The 23,224-nt window shown below is 41.0% G+C and overlaps 1 protein-coding gene across 1 annotated transcript in view; it reads left to right on the top strand.

Annotated features, from left to right (window-relative positions):
* met (MET proto-oncogene, receptor tyrosine kinase) overlaps window positions 1-23,224 on the top strand; it is an 84,574-nt gene that overhangs the window by 15,980 nt on the left and 45,370 nt on the right. The window contains exon 3 of the mRNA XM_084733740.1: window positions 15,886-16,089. Within this exon, the coding sequence (XP_084589866.1) occupies window positions 15,886-16,089 (204 nt within the window). The remainder of the gene's footprint in view (window positions 1-15,885; window positions 16,090-23,224) is intronic.

Below are 23,224 nucleotides of genomic sequence, written 5' to 3'. Positions count from 1 at the left end.
CATGGGCTTTTGTATGCACATCTTATCTTTGTTCCCTAGATAAAGAGTAGAGTAGTAAATATGCAAACCGTCAGTGCCTGCAAGCTGTCTTTCAGTGAGCAGGGTGGGAAATTACCACAAGCCACCATCAGCCAAATACTATTAAATTTAGGTCATGATGATAAAATTTTTAGGTGCTAACCACCTCACTGACAAAAACAACTATCTTAATTGTTTTTGTTTTCTAATCTTCTCAGTTGTCACCTTTTCAGCTTCTCTGATGTGATATTTTTCTTCGTTTCATATCATTGTAAACTGAATATAATTGACAGTTGGACAAAATAAGCAACTTAACAATGTCAAGTAGGTGTCTGAGAAGTGTTTCTTCCTATTTTTCTCACTTTATTTTATTATTTTTGCTATTGTTATTTTTATTTTTTAGAATTCTAAGACTAGTCTTATTGATTATTTTTCCCCAAAAAATTATGAACTGCAGCCCTACTGCAACCTTTCAAACATAAATGGTGAATTTTGAAATCCATCCTTCTCTGTGGTTGGCTGATGGATAAAATGCTTCTGTTTCCAGCCAATTACACAAAGTGCCTTGGTGATCATTGTGGCCGAGTCATGTCATCTTTCTGTTTTGACATCGTCTTGCAAATGAGATACTTTTCCTTAAATGCCATCCTACTGACAGATTCATCTCTGATTGAATTTCTTAAATGCTTTCCTTACCAGCAGGAAAGCGTTTGCCAGCAGTGCCAGAAGCCATTCGTGATACACTTGTTTAGTGTCAAATATGGAGGAGCTTTGCTCCACTGAGCTTATGAGTCAAGGCCCCCAAGCTATTTCCTAATCAGTGGCATGCCTCCTACTCTTCTATTTCACCACATGGTGATATCCTGCTCTCTACTGAAATGAGGCGTGTGGATGCTTATCTGTCAGCCCCCACGCTCTCAATGAAGGACCAAAAGCAATCTCCTTTTCTCCGTCTGCTGCTGTCCTGAGCAGTGGCCTCACCTCGACCCCGGGTAGCTCTCATTTCCTTGGCTCTGGATCCTTCAAGCTTTGTCATGAGGTCTGAGTCTGGCCCTTTGAAACCAACATAATCACAAAGGTCACTAGAGCAGTAAATGGTCCCGACAGGCCTGCAGCCAAAGACTTTGGGGAGACAGAAAGGAAATCTTACCTCATCTCCATATTTATCAAGCTGCAGAAGTCAAAGGAAGAATTGCATATTGTTTATGCACAGTCTGGTTGATGACTTGGTTGATATCACAAAGAAACATGGATAGAAACTTTTGGCCATTTTTTCCCCAAGATGCATGTTAACTCAGTTGTAGGTCTATGGTATTTTAAAGTATAGCAGTGAATTCAAAGTGCTTCAAGAAGAAAACATGGGCAGGAGAAAAAAGGCGTTGGCTTGGGCATCAGGAGCAATTTAAGGTTCAGTGTCTTGCTCAAGGACATGCACAGGAGGAGCTGAGAACCAAACCAGCATGCACAGAAAAAGTCACGTCCATCATCAGACGCGTGCAGTCGAAGACTCTGAATCCTTAAATGGTCACTTCACACAAATGACAAAACATATTGCCTCACTCACCTCTGGCGGTATCTCATCATGAAGATAGCTTTTATGTGTCTCTGGGATTTCTGCCAGTGGACGTCAGTGGAATTTGTTTTGTGGTGCTTACAGGAATAAAAAGTATCATTTTAAAAAATCAACGGCAGCAGATCTCTCCAGAAAAGGCGTCTTTGCTACTCAATGATTAACCGACCTTGCTCGAGATTTCACAGGTAGAATGTCTTTGAAAGGAAGTGGTTCCAAAGACATGTTGCTTTTGAAATTTTTTGCAAAAAATGTAACTTTTCACAGGGCTGCAACGAACAATTATTTTCATTGTTGATTAATCTCTTTATTATTATTATTATTATCGTCTTAACTAATCGATTAGTGTTTGGTCCATAAAATAGTGAAAAAAAAATTGATCAGTGGTTCCCAAAGCCCAGAATGATGTCCTTAAATGTTCAATATTCACATTACATGAAACCAACAAAAATGACTCAAACTGATTAATCAGTTATCAAAATGCCCAAATAATTTTTTTTGCTGAAAACTACTCAATTAATCAGTGAGCTCCTCTGTTGTGTCGGTGTTTAAGACGAGTCCTGCATCCTGGAGTGTTCCTGCAGCCTGCCTGAGCTTCCCTGAGTCTGGGGAGGAGAGGGCAGATGGAAACAACTCCTCTTTGACTCCAGCTTGGTATTGGACTGCGGTACTCATTTTTTGATGCACAGTAGGTACTTATTGCTCCTTTAAGTCTCTTTTGATGAGGGCAATTAAATTTGCAGTGACCTATTAGCCCTCCATCAACCATTTCAATGTACTTCCTGAATACACAGATAACCATTGAACTACAATTTTTAACCAAATGGAAGTGGACAGCCTGTCATTCCAGGGGAAGATCTCATCTCAGATGAGAACTAATCCCCCCCATTCCATTCAAGCAGTAATCCCCACACAATGCAAGCAAAGGATTGTGCCTAGATGTGTACTCAAGTAATGGAGGCAAATAGAGAAGAAGAAACCGTCCCTCCTTCCTCATCTCTCTGTCCGCACACTTGTATGGCTTGTTATCACCTGCTGCGCTCCCAAACAATGCACCACAAACAGAGACGCTATCAAGTCAATCCCTGGGACACTGCCGATATTGTCTCTTCCTGCCGGCTTTGATCTTATCCTCCTCATCTGTGATTCTGCCTTGAATCATATTGCAGGAGGAAGGCAAGCTCACACCTGAGAGGGCTGAGTGGCTCTTCTCGGAACTGGATGGTGTGTTTTACGGTTAAAAGCCTGATTTTTCTCAGCAGCTGGACTCTGTTGAGATTGTTTTGGTTTAAGGAATTAAAAAGCAAGTCTTAAAAATAGCTTTAACTCTTAAGACCCCAGTAGAATTATAAAATGTTGCTGCAGTTCATTGAGAATCCTCACATCAAAACACAGCTATGTAGTAAGAACAAACAACTGTAATGCGATAGTAGGTAGTGTTTTTGACATCTTGGCTCTTTGTCACACTTCCCCCCTGGAAAACAAAAATATATCATCAGAAATTAAGGAAACATGCTATGTTGACAACAACAAATTTCCATTCTGGCCAGAACGACAGGATGTCTTTCTTTGTCTGTTTCTTGTTAATTATTGAGTAATAATTGTGTTGAACTTAATGCCGAATGTTCACAGAATGAGTAAGTGTCTGTTTATGACTCACAAGAAATCATAAATCATGTTTTAGAAGGAGCAGATGTTTATAACTGTTATATTGAGCAATATGTTAGTGTGGTCTGGCAGGCAGAGGGCAGGCAGTGACTGAACTCAAACTCCGGAGTGTGTATGTTCAGAGAAGTGCTATTTTGTTTACAGGATAATTGGCTTAGCTTTACATTGACAGACAGTTGATGGTTATAAACAGCTAATCAACTTAGCATCACTTGTTATTGCCTATTGAAAATGTTGTGCTTGTCTTGATCTCCTGTAGCGTTCCTGCGACCTTCCTGAGCTCCGTCAAGTCTGGGGAGGAGCGGCTCGGAGGAAAACTCACGTCACCCATAGATCATATATTAAATAGGATTTCAACCTACTTAATATACCACCTTTGGCCCCAACTTACTATTTGGACTTCTGTACTCATTTCTGGACATGCAGTTGTTACATTTTGCTGTCTTGAAAATGCTTTCCCAAAACAGCTGTCGACTACTTTTAGTTTTCTGGGAATATAGAGTGAGTTGAGGTTTGCAAACCTGACTAAATTGTTGTTTTCATCTTTTGTTCTTTTTTTTAGTTTACTTTCAGGTCAAGAACCCACTGTTATTGTTAGGTTGCATCACCGTCCGTCTTGCACAAGTAAAACATGGAATCAAGCCCTCATCATGAAGTCAGTGCACTGAGATCCTCCAGTCCTGAGCATTAAAAACTCTGGCTTCGGGCCTGGTGGCTCAGTAAGTGAGCGCAAAGCAGATGCAGCAAAATTATTCCGAGCCTGCTCCCTATAGATCTTTGATATATTATTTGTACAGTTGTGTGAGAAATGGGTTGAACAACACTGCAAAATCAGATGCCAACTTCCAGGAGTTTTACAAGTGTGAAAAAGTAGCACAATGATGCATTGTTGCACTCATGGTCAACTCTCTGAGGACAGAGGCGATGCTGATTTGTCCTTTGTTTGCTTCGTCATGCAGCTCTGAGACTCTGAAATGAACAAATGGCTGCAACCTGCAAACTATCACGACATGTAGTGAAATATTTTATAGTGACTTCACAAAGATCTGCTTCTATAAAACCCTTGTCTGTCTTGTGAAGTTTCTTGATGAGGTTTTGGCTGTTTGTGTTTTCATGGGATTTCACGATTATATTTAGCTCTGTTGGTTTCCATGCAAATACGCTGCTGGAATATTACATTTGCTTCTCTGTGTCACTTGGTGAAAAGGGACACACATGAAAGGCCATGCAGCTGAGCAATAAAAAGTTCAGCCTCTTCTGCACCGCTACATTTCAGATTCCTACTCTTGCACTGTCACAGGCGCTCTGCACTTGTATTTATTTTTCTTCATCTGGCTCTGATCTACTATGAGTACAAGGACAGTGTTTCTGCCAGCACTGCGCCTGCCAGTGATCTCATCCCGTCCAGGACCGTGCTGAGATGACGAGGCCCGCGTGTTCAGACCTTATAATGACCCTTGGTTGATAAGCTGCCTTGCTGCTGAGGCGCAGGCCAGTGCTGTTTACAACCTGAGGTTATCTGGCTGCTCCTCAACGGCTGCTGTTGGGCTGCAGCTCTCCAGCTGCTGTTCCCTTGCCTTACCTCATGTACGAGCCCCCGCACTTCAGTCTGTCTCCAAGACAGAAAATTACCGCTCAGATCTGAAAAGAATGAGAAGCAGGGAGAACCACTTATAGTCATGAAGGCAGTATGCTTTAAATGGTAGTGAGGAGGCCTGAGGAGCTGTTTTTGGCAATTTCTGCTCACAGTGAAATCTTCACTGTGAAGATTCTGCCAAGTGTCTGCACCGGTGGATGGATTTGATTATTCCAGACTGCTAGAAAGCAGGAATTCTGAAAAAAAAAGAATTGGCTGAATAACTTTGAAAAATGTCAGTTTGTATCTTAGAACCGGTCTGCATGTCCTCGCTTCAAATCAAATGTAGTCCTCCTCTGCACAACGGACCAATCATTTTGACATTTTCAGTGAAGCTGTTATGGTTGTGCACAGCAGAACAGCTGGACTTTCAAACCCCCCGTCTGACTGTAGTAATCAGTGGGAAAGGGTAACGCTAATGCTTATGAAGTCCTGCGACTAGATGATTGGTGCTAACTCTCTGAAGCAGCCTCAACACTAAATCACCCACCAGCCCTTTACATTCATGTGTTTCTATAATTAAGAGCACATGTAGGAATGGCAGCCGCTTTAGTAAATACGACTGATCACTCCGCTTAGTTGTCAGAGTGATGATTGATCTGACCTCAAAAAGACATTAATGCTCTAAAATAATGGTCGGAGTGAGTAATATGTAGGCTGAAAAAGCAAAGCATGATGTGGTGCTCATTTGCACCCTGAAAATTACTTTCTGTCATTACTCATGTTGCTACAGTGCAGTCAGAAAGTATTAAGACAGGGTGTTTGGGGGTGTTCACAACCATATTCATCCACTTGATGTTTATAGCACTTTTTACCTGTGGGAACTATATATATAAAAGCTCTCCAAGACCTTCAACATTCATCTAATGTGAATATAAACTCCCTGAAATTAAAGGTTTGAGGTCACCCAAATGACCAGAAACATATTTTCTTATGTACCGGTGGTGGTATGTAGCCATTTTTCTGTTTGTACTGTGAAATATTACTTCATTCTATCAGGACATTGTCTCACAGCAAAGGCAGTGGATTATTCAGAGTAACAAGGACGTGTTTCCCTTATTTAGTGTGCTGAAGGCAGATATATCAGAGACAGAAACTTGGACAAATTAAACCAAAAGTATTGGCAGGGCTAGATGTCACTATCAGAAGCAAGGCAGTATGAGCTTTTCTTGGTTTGCTGACCCTTTAAAGCTGAAAGCCAGCGCTTAACCCTCAAAGTCATTGTTTTAGTTCACATTCAGTCTGTTAGAGCAATGGTTCCCAGCCCCCAGGTTATGGACTGCTAGTGAAATATCTGCTACTGGGCCACGAGGAAATGATGATACTCAGCAAAGAAGGTGGGCTGCATCAATTGGTCTTCACTAAGCCTGGTTCTAATTGCTAAGGCGGCCTTTGTTGAGACCAGTCTTTAGGCTATTGGCTTGCAGTATGCTTTGCTAGGATGCATTGTAAACAATCTGCCACTGTCTTGATAATTTGTAGCTAACATGGTTGGATCCATCACCCGTCATGATGACTGACAGTCATCAAACCACTGAGTCCTATTCTACCATCATAACAGGTAGTGATAGCGTTGCGGCAAAGGCAGGAGTTGTTGGCAAAGTTCTGTTTTTGACATGTGGGAGAGAAAATAAAAAGAAGCTGTTGCTGCTGGTTATTGCATTATTGTTATGTCTCCATGTCTGTTTATTATTTTCTTATGAACCTGCCTGGTTAGGTGAACCCGAGACACTCAGTTACATTGGTGGCAGCTGTGTAGCTTCTTTGCAGGCTGATTTCCAACAACATCACTGTGCCTCATGATGTTTCACCGTGGAAGTCATCATACACCAACTACGTAGAAATCGCCCCACCCAGTAGATCATTTTCACCAATGTTATGCAGGTTTAAAGAGAAAGAAAAGGCACTTTAATGGACATTGAAAGAAGAGAATGAATAGAGCTATGCTTCAGTGCAAAAAATGTTGACTGTTGAGCAGTCCATCGTAATAATAACAAGCAGTCAACTTAGAGAGAAATAACAGAGGCCATAAATAATTGTTCAGATTCAGACAGCCCTCATTCAAAAAACAGTTCAAGTAATAAGTGGAAAGACCAAGTTACGATCAAATGTAAACCCTGTTGGTGCAACTGGCCCTTCAAACTTGGAGTAGCGTTTGTGCTGTATCGTTCCTCACCACTCTATGTCACACAAACAAAAACAGGATACCATTTTTAAACTAGGAGAGGCCATGAATGCACAACGTTAACATAATTAGCCCCTGATGATCTTGCACATGAGGTTGCTATATGAGTGAAAAAAAAACAAAAGCAGGCTATAATCCTACATATATACATACACACATATATATATACACATATCCTGTCTGACATTACAAGCAGTCAGCAATCACCATCACATAGGTCCCTGCCACATCCACGGCATCCTTTCAGCAGATGTCACAAATATTGATGGGACCTCAGTATTTAAACAAATAAAAGTCTGGAAGAGAAGTGTGAGTCCAGTGGGAATCTGTTAAAGTATGTTTCATGTGGAAAGTGCAAGCCAAGCATGACAAGCCAAGGTTTATGTAGTGTAATGTATCTCATATGTCAGGAGCTTTTATGAAACACCTTGGAGAGGAGCTGCATGGATGTAACCTAGTATCAATCGTCAATGGAAAACGATCCATCTGTTATGTAAATACCCCAAAAAATTGATTAACTTCTCATGTGAAAACCATTCTCTCTTAATATGTCATCTCTATCTGTAAATGTAAGAATGTATTAAGGAGTTGACCTTTCTAATTCCCTTTGATCTACAGACTGTAACTTTAGCTACTGTGTCAGTCTGACCGAGATGTGGATTTGCAGGGCAACTCTGGAAAGCTCATCTGAAGAATGTGCTGCTGCCGTTTAGTGGAAGCAGAATCAAAGAGGCTCTCAGACAGAGCAGAAATGGTGTCTTTTGGCCCCCGATCACCAAACTCAGCAGTCCATCATACTTCTCCTTGTTTTGAATTGCATAAATCCCAGATCTTAGAGAAGAAGGGGAGAAAAATATGTTGATACATGCAGGAAAAGAAGCCGCAGTGTCAAGCGGCGATGAAAAATTCTCCCTTACTGTGTTCTCAGAGATGATATTTTAGTCTCTTATTGGAGGCACAGGAGACAGAGGATGCAGAATCATCATTCACCCAGCCAGGTTTCATACAGTCAGAGTGATTTAGTGGCTTTGAGAGGCTGGAAGCTGCATTGTTCCTCTGTGGGAGCCTGGAGAACACACAGAAACACACACATCAACAGATTATTTAACTGTGACAATGGGCCGTGTGTGTGTGTGTGTGTGTGTGTGTGTGTGTGTGTGTGTGTGTGTGTGTGTGTGTGTGTGTGTGTGTGTGTGTGTGTGTGTGTGTATGTGTGGTGATGTGGGGGGGCTAAAGGAAATAGAAAAATGAGAGGAAGGTGGTTAGTCAACAGAAGAATTGAAGGGGGGTCAGGAGAGAAGGTGGGAGATGGGACAAGTTTAACTCAGAACTGGCTGGAGGAAAGGTGGACAGAGACAGAGAGGTTTTAAAGGGATAGTTCTGTTTATTTCAAGCGGAGTTGTATGAAATACTTATCCATAGTCAGTGTATTAGATGGTGACCAACAAGCCGCCTTTGCTGCATGTCATTCCCTCTCTCTACCCCCTTTCCTGTCAACTCTTCAGCTGTCACTGTCAATAAAGGCAAAAAGCCTCCAAAAATAATCTTTAAAAAACTGATATTTTTTTTTAGATGGCTAAAATATGTTTTGCTTCTGACCCTGTCCACAGCAGTACATTGCCTAGCTTCTTATACCAGTACTCATGCTGTTTCTTCAAACTGGGGGCTTTCAGAGCTCCATCTACTGCAGGTCAAACAATGACTTTGGATACGTACCTTATACCCCACCTCAAATAATCCAAACTATCCCCTTCAGACACTATTTAACATGTTAATGTTATCTGGGCTGAACAAGAGTCTATCCCTCTGCCAGTGGTCCATGAGAATCCTGCAAAGGAAGTGGTTTGTTTTCTGTATTAGAAAAATAAAGACAATAATTACATCATGATCTGTGAGCTATTTTGGATAGTTGTGGGTCATGCATCGTTGCGGGCATCAAATGAAACAAACTAGGCATTTAAAGGGTGTTCTTTCCCACTTCTTTCCTCAGAAGGTCTTCCTAAATACAAGGTCAGAAATTTTCTTGAACTCTGAATTGCAAATTACATGTTATGGGCATGAATAATGTAAAAGCTGCATGGCCTCACAGAAGAGCATGCAATATTTCATGATGGACACCATAATTTACCTCTGGATGGAAAGGTCATCTTATGATGATGGATGGGCAACTCCAGCTTCTATAAAGCTGGAGGACTTTTGAGAAACAGATTTTATTTTAGAAAAAAGTCAAACTTGATGTAGCAGAGGCTTAGATATTCTTACTTTTAGTCCCTCCCTTGTATGGTTAATAATCCAAAAGGTGGATAGTTTACACATCGAACCACGGATGCACAGTTGTTTGACTCACCATTCATGCGCAGAGCACAGACCTTCCAGAAGTCACTATGTGCAGCTTCAGATGCTGGCAGATGAGAGTTGTGGAATTTTACATGAAGGATGTCTTTTGGAAACCAGTGATTTTAGAAACCTCTGGTTTGCTGCATCGCTAAACCGAGACAGCCACACAAAGTGACACCATGATGACTGTCATTTCCAGAATAGTGTCTATTTTGGAAATGTATTCATGATCTGTGGATATAATGGGCTGTACGTGCTGCGAAGCATCAGAGGAAGACGAGGAGGAAGTGGACAAAATCTCATCTGTACCAATCTGTCAACCTGAAAAAGGAGTACAGATGTTGTTCTTTATCTGTTTTTTGCAAATCTGGATGTCCAACTTTGAAATCAAATGTGTTTAAGGGATTTGAAACTGTCCTGTTCCTACTGTCTCATCTGCAGTCTTTATCTATTAGAGTAGAAAATGATTACAACACTTCATATCAATATTATCAATACTACATCACCACAAATAGTCAATGTCCAGATTTCAGAAAACAAAAATGTGCCCCTACAGTCTTCTTTAGTTAAAATTTTTGGTAGCACTTTTTTATGAAGCTCGTGTCCATAATCCAACTTAACACGCTATAATAAACTTATAATACATGATGTCCACCCCTTATAATTCTTTGTAAACCTTGTTATAAGTTGTCATGCATGATTATACACCTTGGGCAATGTTGGTTAAGATGCTATCTAGCCTATATGAACATTTAGTGGCTAGATTTCTGTGGTCCACAGTTAACTTGGGATGCATTTGGTGATATTCTGTTCTTTGCAAGCTTTTGTGGGCCACATAAAGTGAGGTGTTGGGCAGGGTAACACAGGGAGACATGAACTTCATAGAAAGTGTTACCCAGTAGGTCTAATTTTACTATAATCTTCACATATTATTCTCTCTGTCTTCAGATGGACTTGTTTATGTGTGAAGCCATTTGTCTGCCCACCTCAGGGCCCCATTATAAACAAAGCTGCAGTCCTGCCTGGCGTCTGGGGGGCCACTCGAGGGCGAGGCCAGCTGTGCTGTGAGCGCCAGGGTCTGCCCTCGGCTTATTGTCAGTTTCTCTCACTCCCTTAACTGTCCCTAACACCCTGACAGTCCTGTACAGCAACACACACACACGAATACACACATTAACACATGACCACATTTGCTCGGTGTGAGCAGCCACCTGTGTACTGTGTAGACACACACGCACACATGTCACGGTCATTACAGCTACTGAGGGTCAGGTTGCAGAGTAACGTGCACCCTAAGTCCAGGTGTAGTACAGTAATGTGTGTCCCGACATTACCGCAACAATACATTCCCAGCAACACATGCACACGCACACACACAGACCTATATGTGCACACAACATTCCTTTGCATTTCACTTTCTCTTAAAAGTGCATTTTCACACACCCCGACGACAACCAAACCTCTTCGCTGTCTGAAGCGCACAATTGCACGAGCAATCCGGAGGTCAGAGGTCTGTTATTCCAGTGCAAGAGCCAGCTGAGCTGCCAGGGACGAGGCAGACTCCATGGGTCTGTGCATGTGTGCAAGTCTGCTAACTCGGGCTAAGCCTCCACAACACGATGTGTATTTTTGTACAATAGTAAGCCTATTTTTTGCTTGGCTCTGACAGTGTTTGTATCCAAATCCTCTCCTGCCAGTAACCCAGTCCACGGTTTATAATTCAGGCATTAGTGTGTCTATTCACACAGGACCCAGGGGCCACAGTGAGAGTATGAAAACGACATTAGACCACGCAGATCACCTTTCACCCCCCTCTTGACTCTCCTGAGCAGTGCCGCAGGGTTTAGGAGCTCCACGACACCGAAACCCTATCGCCGCGCCGTTGTTTTGGGGACAATGGCTGCTGGTTTAGTATGGGGCAAGAGGTGTACAATATTTCACGCACCTGCCCCATGGTGCCTGTTCTACGGCTGAAAGACACGTTCACAAAAAGGGCTGAAAGATGTAGAACATCAGGAGCACTTTCCAACACCGTAAATCTTCCACAAGATGAATGTAAGGGAAGGGTGAAAAAATTAGCTTTCAATTTAACTTAAACTTCAAATAGAATCAGTATTATTAGACAGCTTCAGGGCTGCAACTAACGGTTCTTTTTATATTTGAGTGATCTGTTGATTTTGATGACTATGTAATAGGTTCAGTTGTATCTCTTAGCATTAGTATTTTCACAATTAATCATTTACTCTATATAATGTCAAAAAATTGTGAAAAATGCTCAGCACAATTTCTCAGAGCCCAAAGTGACATCTTCAGATTGCTTCTTTTGTCCAACCAACAGTCCAAAACCAAAAGACTTTTCATTTACTGGCATAAATGACAAAGAAAACCTGCAAATCTTTGAATTGAAGACGCTCAAACCAGGAAATGTTTGGCAATTTGCTTGAAAATGACTGAAATGATTATTCAGTTATCAAGATTTGGCAAATTATTTTCCTTCCTTCGACTGATTAATCAAATAATTGTTGTAGCTGTCTGACATTATAACCTCAATTCTGTGGTTGTCGATAGCGGTTGGGTTTATACTTGTCATTAATAACTTAATTCTTTCATTAAAAATAGGTTCTATATTGAACATTGTATGTGACTTTACTGTCTCGAGGAATCTGTTTGCTCCATGGCAGTGTCAGTGTGACGTCCTCTAAAACTCCCTGTCTCTGTGCCAAGAGTCAGCCATGGATAACACTAGCAGAGCTTCAAACGAAGCTTGTCAAAACAGTCTTTCCACTGTCCAATTTCATTGCCTTGATCCTCAGGAATACCTTAGCAGAGGCAGAGGAATGCCTCCAAGATCCTCCCTCCCATCGTCCCGCTCCGCTTCAACAAACACCCCAAAGTCCTGTTTGTTTGCTCTGAAAATAATCAGCCCAGGGCCTGTTTTTTGAGCCGTGTGGCATAATCTCTAAGGCGATGACGTCTCTGTCTGCTGTAGTTTTGAGAAGTGCGAAGACTTTTGGCAGATTTTCATGCTTTTCATATTGGTTCAGTTTTAAGTTACATAAATACTGATGGCAAGAGCTTTTTGATATTTCGGTACTGTCCAGTCAGGAACTGGTACTGGTTTAGTACCAGTTGTTGATACTCATCCCTACTTCTTAAGCTGCCTAAATACATGCATACACTCATTACTCAGAGATTTGCAGTCTTCACAGAACAGGAACGGTACAAACATTGCTGTAGAATCAACTCCCCAATAGTATAAAATGGGTAAAATGAACTGAACCATAAACATCTACAGCAGTAAAATGCAACATACACATTAATGCAGCAGTAATATTAATCCATAAACATCAAATATAATAGTAAAACACTTTCAGAGACCATTTGCTGCAGAATGAGTATCGTCTGCTGATAGTACTTGAGTCCTTTAATGTAAATACAGTTCTGACCTTTACTTGGAAAGGAGTATTTTCACAGATAAGTACTGATAGTTTTACTTAAGTAAAGGATGTAAATATTTTTACAACAGCATGCAGTTTTAGTAGGAAACTTTCCTCACAGAGATGTTTGTGACCTTAGTTTTGACCTTTGATTGTGACTTCAGGGGTAAAGCAGCGAGCAAAGATTTTTTAATCACTTACAGACTCATGATCTCTTTCTGCCTCTACCTAAAGCTCTGCCTGGGTCATAAGGCCATTATTTGTGGTTTGTATGAAACATGCTGCATCATTTGTTTAGAGGAGATCTCAAAGGCGGGCTTTGAAGATGAGGAGAACAATGGAGGAGTAATAAATCAGGAAACTTTCCTTCTTGGTGACACGACATAGCCGAGACGAACGGGACCGCACGAAGAGGCAAGTCGAGGAAAACAGAAAAACCTGGCTAACTGACAAGTACGCAGAAACAAACCTTGGTTAAATTAAATGTCCTCAAGGCCAGTGGCTGCAGTTAGAGAGACAATGGTTCAGTCAAACTCAGGGAAAATGTGGAGGAAATTGAAAGCTGGCAGAAAGGTTGGGTGTTTTTATGCCAAATGCGCAGCTGTGAGGTGAGCAGCCAGTTGATCTGCACTGAATTACACGGTGTTGAAGAGAATGACAGTTTGCGACTGAAATTAATTTGAAATTGGATAAAGATATGGACACGTAGCAGCAAGTGGCCAGGGTTCCATAAGGTTTGAGAGCTGACACAGAAGCAGCATCTCCCTTCTTCAAACATGATGGACACGTTGCCTTTGATGTGGCAATCTGTGTGTGGTCGTGTGCATGAGGACACTGTTACGATAACTGTCTTTACCCCAAAAATCAGTTCTTGATCCATCATGACTCCTATTTGCGCTTTCAAAACAGACCAATATAAACAGCTGAAAGGCAAAAACATTCAGAAATGTGGCCTCACTTTACTAAATTAAATTAAAATGCAACTAAATGCAATAACTCAGGAAACAATTTAACTTATTTTTTCTGCAAAAAAAAGTTGAATCTTTTTGCATATTTCATCTCATGTTAAGTTGAAAGGTAATTGATAAGTAGAATCAGTATCAATATGGGTATAAATAGTGTTTAAAAAGTGTACAAGTGTAAAAGGTCTGATGTTATGTATAAAAAAAAAACAACAGACAAGACACACAAGATAACATATTGACGTGGTCTGCTTCAGTTAGATGGCAGAGCAGGTGGTCTGCAATTAATATTTGCATTCAAGTTGCATGCATTCTCTAAAAATAAGCTGTGTAGCCCATGATCTTTAAATATTGGCAGATTGTGAATGTAGTGTGAATGAATTGCTGCACATATTCTTCTTTGGTTTGAGGAACAGTTCACCTGTGCATCATGATAGGGAAATTTTACCACACATAATCTTAGAGCAAAAATATAAGCTAAACACATTTCCATTTGTTTTAAAATGATGTGTGATCCACGCATGATCCAGTGTAGTTTGGTATGACCATGGGCTATGTTTGGGATTCTTAAACCACTCTAGCATAAGAGCTTTTCCTCTTCTTAGGCAACACCATGCTTATGTTAGCTGCCTTGCATCCCATACACTTGTGCTCTGCAGTAATTTAAAGAGACTCTTACAACAGTGGCACTTGCATCCAAGAGTTTCTTGGTCAGTTTTTGCATTATTTTTTGTAATAAAAAGGGTCTGATGGGGGTTCCCATTGCACTGGTGGCCCCTGTACGATTATAGGAGAAACACTGATTAAAATTATATTATATAAGTTTATATAAGTTTTGTCCTTGAAGCAACACACATTAAACTTCAAATTTGTAATTAAGTGCAGTACCTGACTACAGGTACTTAGTTACATCCCACCACACTGTATGCACCAGTGGCTCTGTGAGGCACTTTGAATGAAGGCGTCCACAGGTCGTCATAATCTTTATACCTGTGCTCCCTCCCCCCTCCTTGTGGCTCCAGTGAAGGGGTCATCATCCACTGAAGCTGAGAAAACAACAGAAAGCTCAGGCTTGGTCAGGCGGCCAGGTCAAGGACCTTAAGAGCCACAAGAGGCCCGCCACCCTCTGGGTCATTAATAATTAATGAAACCTGAGGCTGGGACAGGAGGCCATGACTAAACACAAAAAGAGCCGGAGCAGTGAGAGGGCAGGGCTGTCCAGAGAGGGGGACGAGGAGGGGGGGGCGGGATACTGATAGAGAAAAGGCCATGAATCCAGCTCTGGCTACAGTCCGTGCTTTCACTGTATGCTCCAAAGGCTCCAGACACAACAATCTGCACAACCCAGCGACGTTTGAAAATCAAAGGGGGAAACTGGAATGACAGATTCTGGTTCAAAACTCAAGTGAGGAGATGCAAGTGGAGAAAGAGGAGGGTGGAGAATGAGTGGGAAAAAGTGGGGTTGCCCGGTTGGAGAGAGAAAAAGCAGCTCATGGAATGAAAAACAGCACAAAAGTCTCCTCGTTGTTTCCCATGAAATCCTGCCGTCCTTAAACTTCTATTCAACAAAGCGTGTACTTGCCCTAGAGGTGCTATCACGCCGAGACCTCCATTACGAGCACAGCCTGATGAAAGAGTAGCTAAGGGGGGCTTAGGAGGTTTGGCTCTTAACCCTCCCCCATTGGGCCAGATATGAAAGATGATACTTCAACATGATATTATATAATGAGAAGTTTCTAGGAGAACAATCTGTTTGGATAAAATGATCCAATCTTACTGATGATTCACTGAAAGTATGGTTAGCAGTGCATTATCTAATATTTGTGGCAAGCAGCAGTTTTTACTGCTAGCTCCAGATTTTTATTCTTACTACTTTGAAGTGGATGTTCTCCAGTGTTAAACATGACCACACTGATGTTGCTGACATTTCTTGGCTGCACTTTGTCATATCAATATCATGCCTGTAACCACAATAGGAAGCACTCTCTCCACTGTTATTCTAATGGTATATGTTGTTATTCTTGGAGAACACTGCAGGATTTTTTTGTCTGATGGTTTTGGTTTCTTTGCAGAGTTCATCGGACGACTGCGATCCACATGAGGGAATCCATGAAGGGAAAGAGGGCAAGTACCGCCTGCAGGTGACGCAGTTTTTCCAAAGGTTGGAGTACTGGCACAAAGAGTTGACGAATACCTTGGTTACCTCTATCACCGTGTTGCCAGTCCATGGCAGGGCGGTAGCGTACCTGGGTACCGCTGATGGACGCCACATACAGGTAAAGAGGTCTTTTTTTTTTTCAAAACGATCAAATGTTAGTCTGACTTTACACTGAGTCTGCATCAAACCTTTCTCACCAATTAAATATGACAAGTTTGACCATTCAATCATTCTCTTGTCTTGTCTAAAACAGGCCTGGCCGCGTTAGCAGTGCACAAAACATGCCTCTCACTGCAAAAAGCGTGCTCTGTCTGTTCGGGGCCACACACTTTAGTGATGATTGGATCTTCAAGCATGTAAACAGATTATGTGAACTGTGAATGTTCTATTTCCTTCACTTCCTAAGAAAAAATGGCAGTAAATCTTTTTAAAAGACTGACAACAGCTTAATTTGCATGGAAGATACTAGCAGTTAGGCATAAACAGAGAGCCTGAGGCCACAGTGGCCGGTGCGGTTTCCCTCTTTCATTGTTCATGTAAATGCGTCAGGATGTTGGTACGTGAGGAGTGAAAGCGTCCTGCAAGAGACACAACACACAGTCAGCTGCAGGTGCCTCTGCTAGAAGCAGGTTGGGGGAAACTATGAGCGAGCAACAGGACCTTTCTGTTTGCACAATTTGCTTACCTTTGACCTTTGCTCTGTGAGCCTCCAAAAAGCCCACGTTCCAGCCCGCCATCTGAGCAAACACAGTCCATTTGGCCTATCATTGTACAAACCAACAGTTGATTCCACCCTCCTGATCATTGGTTAGCTGCTTAGAACATCTGATACATCTTTCAATACAGCTTGTGAGGCAATAAGTTCTGCCAGTGACTAGAAGTCCTAGTATTCACATTTTGCACTTTTGCATATGTTATGTATCTTCTTTAAAGACAGTTTGGAGGAGACATGCCTGCATACAATGGAAATCAAACCTGTAAACTCTTTATTAACATCACTGAAAACCTTGGCTGTCACAGCTGAACTGCTCACAGGAGAGGTTTAGTTTTGTGAATATGAAACATGTGGAGCAATGATTGGATTTGCATGTAAATAAATCAGAAACACTAAACTAGAATCAGATCAATATGCAGGCATTTCTCTTAGTGACACTGGCAGAGCACAAGTGAGAGTTTAGCACTGTACACTTCACGCTGGTACACATGATACAGGGACGACCTCACATACAAAATTAACAGCATATTAACATTGGACTATCCCACGCCACTTTGCAACATGGACAAAATAATGCAAACACTTAACAAAGTCTGAAGAACAGGCCACCCTTTAACTCTCCTGCTTTCTTCCTTATCTCTTCCCTCTTCTGTAATGGTGTCACGCCAAGATAAGCATCTTTGAGCACTAGCCTTGATTGCAAGTTTTAATTGCAATGCTGATATTAATACATGCTATGTGAAGCTTTAATCAACTGTTATGGCCAAGACTGTCAGGTTTTAAGGGTCTATAGAGTCTCGTTTGAGACTACTTTTCCTTTGAGCAGGTATTTGGCTTCCAAGCACTGATTTTGTAATTTGCAGGTCAAAGGATGTCTTTCATCTTGGTTACAATTAACTTAAATTTGGTTGGATTTGGATGAATATATTCACCCTCCTCTTTCTCCACTTGCCTCAAATTGCTTCTTTTGTCCTTTTGTCCAAGAGTCCAAATCCCAAAGAATTAAACAATTAATTGTTGACAATATATTCACCTCAATCAATCAACTGATCGATTAATGGACTGATTGTTGCAGCTGTGGCTGCATTATCAACATTTTTAAGACAGTTTACATAATGTGTTTCAAATAAGGTAATTTAAATACTTTTGAAACAATTGTTGTATGTAATTTAGATGTCTAAATAAAGCTCTCTTTTCAACCAAATTTAGCTCAGAGAATATGTTTTCATGACTTTTCCAGACTAAACTGGCACATGAAATAATTGTTTTCCTTTTCATGCCAGTGCACCTGCAGTTTAAATGTGGATTTGGCTTGTTAGAGGTATGTTAGTTGCATTATTTTGTTTTGAAGAGTCATACAAATATAACTTTTTGGCATTCAACATAATTAAGTCAGTATGACTCGCATGTGTAGCTGCATATCAGACTGTGACTCACTGTAGTCACTTTCCCTCCATTTTAATGTTGTGTTTAAGGCTTTTTTGTCCGTCCACTCTTACAGTACAACTGTTTGCATGCAATGGTCACAGCTGCAGCAAAAAGTGCAGCAAGTGACGCCGTACTGGTGCATCAGTGCTGCGCTGGACCAGAAACTATGAGTGGAATAAAACACATAAAGTAAACGCTGAATTACCTCACGTGTTTTTGAAACACAAGAATGAAAAGACACGCATGGAAAAAAAAAAAGGCAAGAGAGACGTGGAAAAAAGGGTCGACAGCTGCACGGAAAGGGAGGGAGGGATGGAGGGAGGGTAGAGACGGTGGTAGTGGGGTGCGAGGGGGCTTACAAGCCGAACGGCACGTTAATGGTGAATGGCGGGCTTGGCTGACACGTTCCCTCGCACGGCATTTTCTACTCGCTGAGTGTCCCGTGCAGCTGTTGCTGTGTGTTTTCTCTACCACCTCATTCCCCCTCTCTCCCTTGCAGGACCTCCTTCAGTTTTTTTGTTTTGTTTTGTTTTTTGTGGTCGGCTGAATTGGCTGAAGTTCATTGTTTTAGCTGATGGATTTTAGAGAGTCTGAAGAAGAGAGCAGCTGTCCAACACTGCTGTAATTCTCTCCATTTTATCAAATATTTTCTGCCCCTCATTGAGACAGAGAGCAAGGGGATTTTCACATCTTATTTTCCTTTTCATTATCACAACCTGTTTCTGACATTGTACAGCATGTATAAGCCCAATACAACTCTAAAAGTCGACTGTTTCCATCTGGACAACAATACAGCATGCAGACTTCCTAAGAAGCATTCATGTTATGTAAAGAAAGTTTTAAAGGAAAGATGCAAAAAAAATGCATTTTGTAAAATCTCCCATGTCAGTTTTCTTTTAGAGGTATGGACAAAACATAAATGTATGATGGAAAACTGATGAATATTAGTTTACGCCAGAGATTTACTCAAGTTTACACTAGAGGGATGAATCAGTCTTTAGTCTGCCCTGATAATCAAAACTAAAATTAATGCTGTTGCAGTGTACCTATTTTCTTATTTAAAATGTTTAAAAGTCACCAGAACGCTGGAGACAAAGTCTCTGACACTCTGATATAGTTTTTTTTTTTTTATCCTCCTCCTCATTCATGGAACTCTACATTTTCAAACTGCCCAGCACAGCTGTAGTCTTGCAAATTTGGTCTTATTTTCATAGCTTTGTGTGATTGTTATGTTATTGTTTTGTTATTGTTATTGCCCGTTTCATGTTAATTGACGTTCAAATTAATGCAGAATGTTCACTCAATGATTAAGTTCATGAGTCGTAAGAAACCATTAAAATCTTGTATAAGTCGTAGATGTTTATAACAGTTAAATTGTTGGCAGGTAGCCACTTAACTCAAAGTCTAGAGTGTTTATTTTCAGAGCAGCGGGCTTTTGTCTTCAGGATAATGGGCTTAGCTTTACACTGACAGTTATAGACAGCTAATCTACGGTAACTGGAGGACTCGTCGTCACTTGTTATTGTCGTTTTACGATGCTGTGTGCATCCTGCACCCCTGCGGAGCTCCTGCAGTGCTGCGGCCTGCAGAGCTTCTTTGAGTCAGGGGAAGAGGCAACCATAGATTGTATATTAAATTACTGCTTTAAACCAACATAATACCAATAAAACCCTTCAACCATCCTACTGGGACATGGAGACTTAACATATGAGAACCGCAGCAACAGGTTATTTTTATTTATACTCTCCTCCATGTCAAAAAAAGAACTTTGTACACACTGCTTCAAACACAGGAGGCTTTTAAATAAAGATGTTATGGTGGTAAAGGGCTCAGTGGTCAATGACTGATGGTAATTGTCCTTCATCCAGCCGTTGTCGAATCGCAGTACTTACTTTTTCCAGTAAAATGTTATCATAACTGATAGAAATTATGCCCAAAGAAAATGAAAACAAGACCCAAGTGGCAATAAACTAGAATAGTCCATTAAGAACTTTGCTCAAATGTATCGGGGTGTGACTGCAGTGTCTCATTCACTTTCCCAGCGGTGATTTTCCAAGGCGTGCATTTGAACTGACGACCCCTCGGCCACCTGCTCTCTGCCAGAGCTGAGCAACAAAAAGAATCTGGGAGAGGGATGGTCGTCTTTGCTTTGGCAGCTCATTTCATTGTTAGGACGATAAAAAGAACTTGTCAACTTTTCATGTATTTCAGTTTCCTGGTTGCTCCCAGCGGACCAGACAAGAGGGAACATGGAGTTGAGGCAGTGAAAGAGAAAGAGCGTTGTTCCCCCCAGTGGACTCCATTCTGGCTCAGGAAGTGTTTCCCTCGGCTTCAGTTGGACCACTGTGGGAATAACACAGTGGCTCGTGTTTATAGGCCAAACTTCCCCCCGCCTGCTTAATACAATAAGCTGTAATTTACACTGCTATTACCTCCAGAGAGATGCCTGTTGAATGGCCTCGTCCCCAGCGGAAAGCCACCCATTATACTCGCTGTTACAAAGCTAACGTTGATCATGGGGCTCAAACAGAGGGAGGAATGACGCTGGAAGACAAGGCATTTGTGAGGGTGAGGCAAGGGCGAGCAGTGTATCAGCCAACCAACAAAATCACATTTAAAATTTACAATGCAGAGTGTTATAGGTATTTACCGAATGCTCTGACATACGGTTACTTATATTACAGTTTTTTTTTTCAATCAGTCCATACAGAGTCCACATTTTCAAAACTCTTCGCACAAACTGCATTACTGACGTACATCTGGGTCAAACAGTTAATCTCACCTCAAAACTCACTAAAATCACCAAAACACTTTACATGTACGTACATGTCTCCAAATAAGCTCATTTAACCATAAAACTGGTAACAGGTCTCAGTCAGAAAGCAGAAATTTTCACACACTGACCTTAAAAACACAGACAACAAAAAGCATTGCATATATGATGAACTTTTATCTTTGAAGTTTCAATGATTTTTCAAATAAATCAGTAGTTCATTATATAAACAATCTGCAACAAGAATAAATCAGAAATGCAGCAATTTGTTTCAATATCCTTTATTTTGTTTATATCTTTGCATATAGTCATTTACTTTTGAAAAATAAAAAATAAAAAGTTGAGGGAAAAAAAATCTCAAAATTCCAGAGCTGAAATAATAATTACCACAAAAAAACTCAACAGAATGTATAGCTTCAACACTCATATAAATCTGTTTTGAATGTGTTTTAAACATTTTGAAAACAGTGTGTTTGAAATGTGCTTCAAAAATATACAATATGTTTTGCAATATGAGTATGAGCGAGAGAAGACTTTATGGATTTTGGAAAAAATCTGGTCATTGAATGCATTTTGTGTGAAAGCAGTGCAAAGTGATTCACTGTTTGGTCCACGTAGACCTCTGTTTCACTGACTGTGTGAAGAGTTTTGGCAATGTGACATCAGTTTGGACCAGTGCGTGTTAGCAATTGAAAAAATCTGCAAGTGGATTAAAAAAATTGGAAAGCGTGCATTGTATGTTGACTTGTTTGGTGATAAATCACACACACGTCATAACTCCCTTCCCTGCAGTGTCTTGTCAGTGTGTAAAAGGCAGCCAGGTGTGTAACGTACTGTGTGTGTGTGTGTGTGTGTGTGTGTGAGAGAGAGAGAGAGAGAGAGAGAGATCTTTTGCTGACAACACTATAAATGCAGAGTTTTGTTTTTAGGAAATACATCACATTGCAGCTTAATCTTGACATGGTAGAAAGATTGTGTGTCCATGGACTGTATCTATTTGTATGTGCATATGTGTGTGTGTGTGTGTACACGTGCATTTGTGTGTGTGTGCGTGTGTGATGGGGGGGAACAGTATAATTTAGAGGGCTTCATGTAACTGGAGCAACCATACACCCCATTAGAGACACTCCTCTGTTCTGTTTGCTCCCAGGCCTGTAATTGCAGCATAACCGCAAATGATAAACGCTGTTCCAGGTGTGTTGACTTCATGTGTGTGTGTGCGAGAGACAGAGAGAGGGCAAGTGGGAACAGTGCAAACAGTGTGTTCATATTTCTTGTGTGAATCTGCATGCATCTGTATAGGTATTTGTATGTGCATTTATGACGTGTGAGATGCAGAGACAAACAGTATCTAAGTTTTTGTATGTGTGATGGAGAGTGTGTGTTGCACGCGTGCAGACTTGAGCGTGTGTGATAGTGTCTGAAACACCTCCCAACATGTCAGAATACAGTGTTTACACTGCCAGCTGCATCTTCTTCTTCTGTGCCCCAAAACCTGTCTGGCATCTCTCTCTCACCACCACCACCCCAACTGTAAGTCAACAGAAAGTCAAAAGTTAGCTCTTAACTAAATATATTAGTGCTTATTTAGATAAAAGATAAGAGATTCAGATAAAATGCAGTTAATTAAAGACACCAAGATTTTGTGACTGCTGGCAGAGTGCACAGTAGTAATGGCTGAGGCTGACTGTTTGCCAGTTTTAAAACTGTCAAATGCTTCAGATTGCATGCAATCTAATATGAACCAATAACAGTGTTTGTATGTGTGATTAGAGAAATGCATATCTTTAGCAAAAACATCAGATTATCTGCATGATAAACGCAGGTAGCTCCATGAAGTGTTTTGTAGTACTCATAATATAAGGACTGGAAGAAGCTGCACAGTTAGCGTCCACCAATAGACACCAGTGCTAGTACTGGAAATGCTGGAGATACAGCCTAATATACTGGATTACATACCAACAAGTACATGAGTCTAATCCACTGAGCCGACATCACATAATTTATTAGTCCCGAAATGGAATCCTGCTACGTGCCAGCAGCGTCCTTTACGCCAAAATTTTTTTAAACCTAAGCCAAGCCAAGCAAAAATGATAACAATCATATCACATCCATACAGGGGCTTGATGCAATTTTTGAGATCGCAACACTGGATTAGAATTATTTCAGTATAACTCTTTAAGTCAAACTCCACCGAGGAGAAGATGACACAGTCTGGATCATTTTCCTTCACCGACTCCCAGGCAAGGTGTGCTGGCACAGTGCCAAAAAAACATGCTGATGTCTTCCACTTTTTTGTCCTGAAGGCTCAGTTTTTCTTCTGTGGATCTATTGTTG

The sequence above is a fragment of the Lutjanus erythropterus genome, chromosome 13 (genome assembly GCF_056507025.1).
Source record: "Lutjanus erythropterus isolate fLutEry1 chromosome 13, fLutEry1.hap2, whole genome shotgun sequence".
Taxonomy (NCBI): domain Eukaryota; kingdom Metazoa; phylum Chordata; class Actinopteri; order Lutjaniformes; family Lutjanidae; genus Lutjanus; species Lutjanus erythropterus.
Note: the sequence above shows the minus strand (reverse complement) of the source record. Positions and strands in the feature narration are given on the sequence as shown.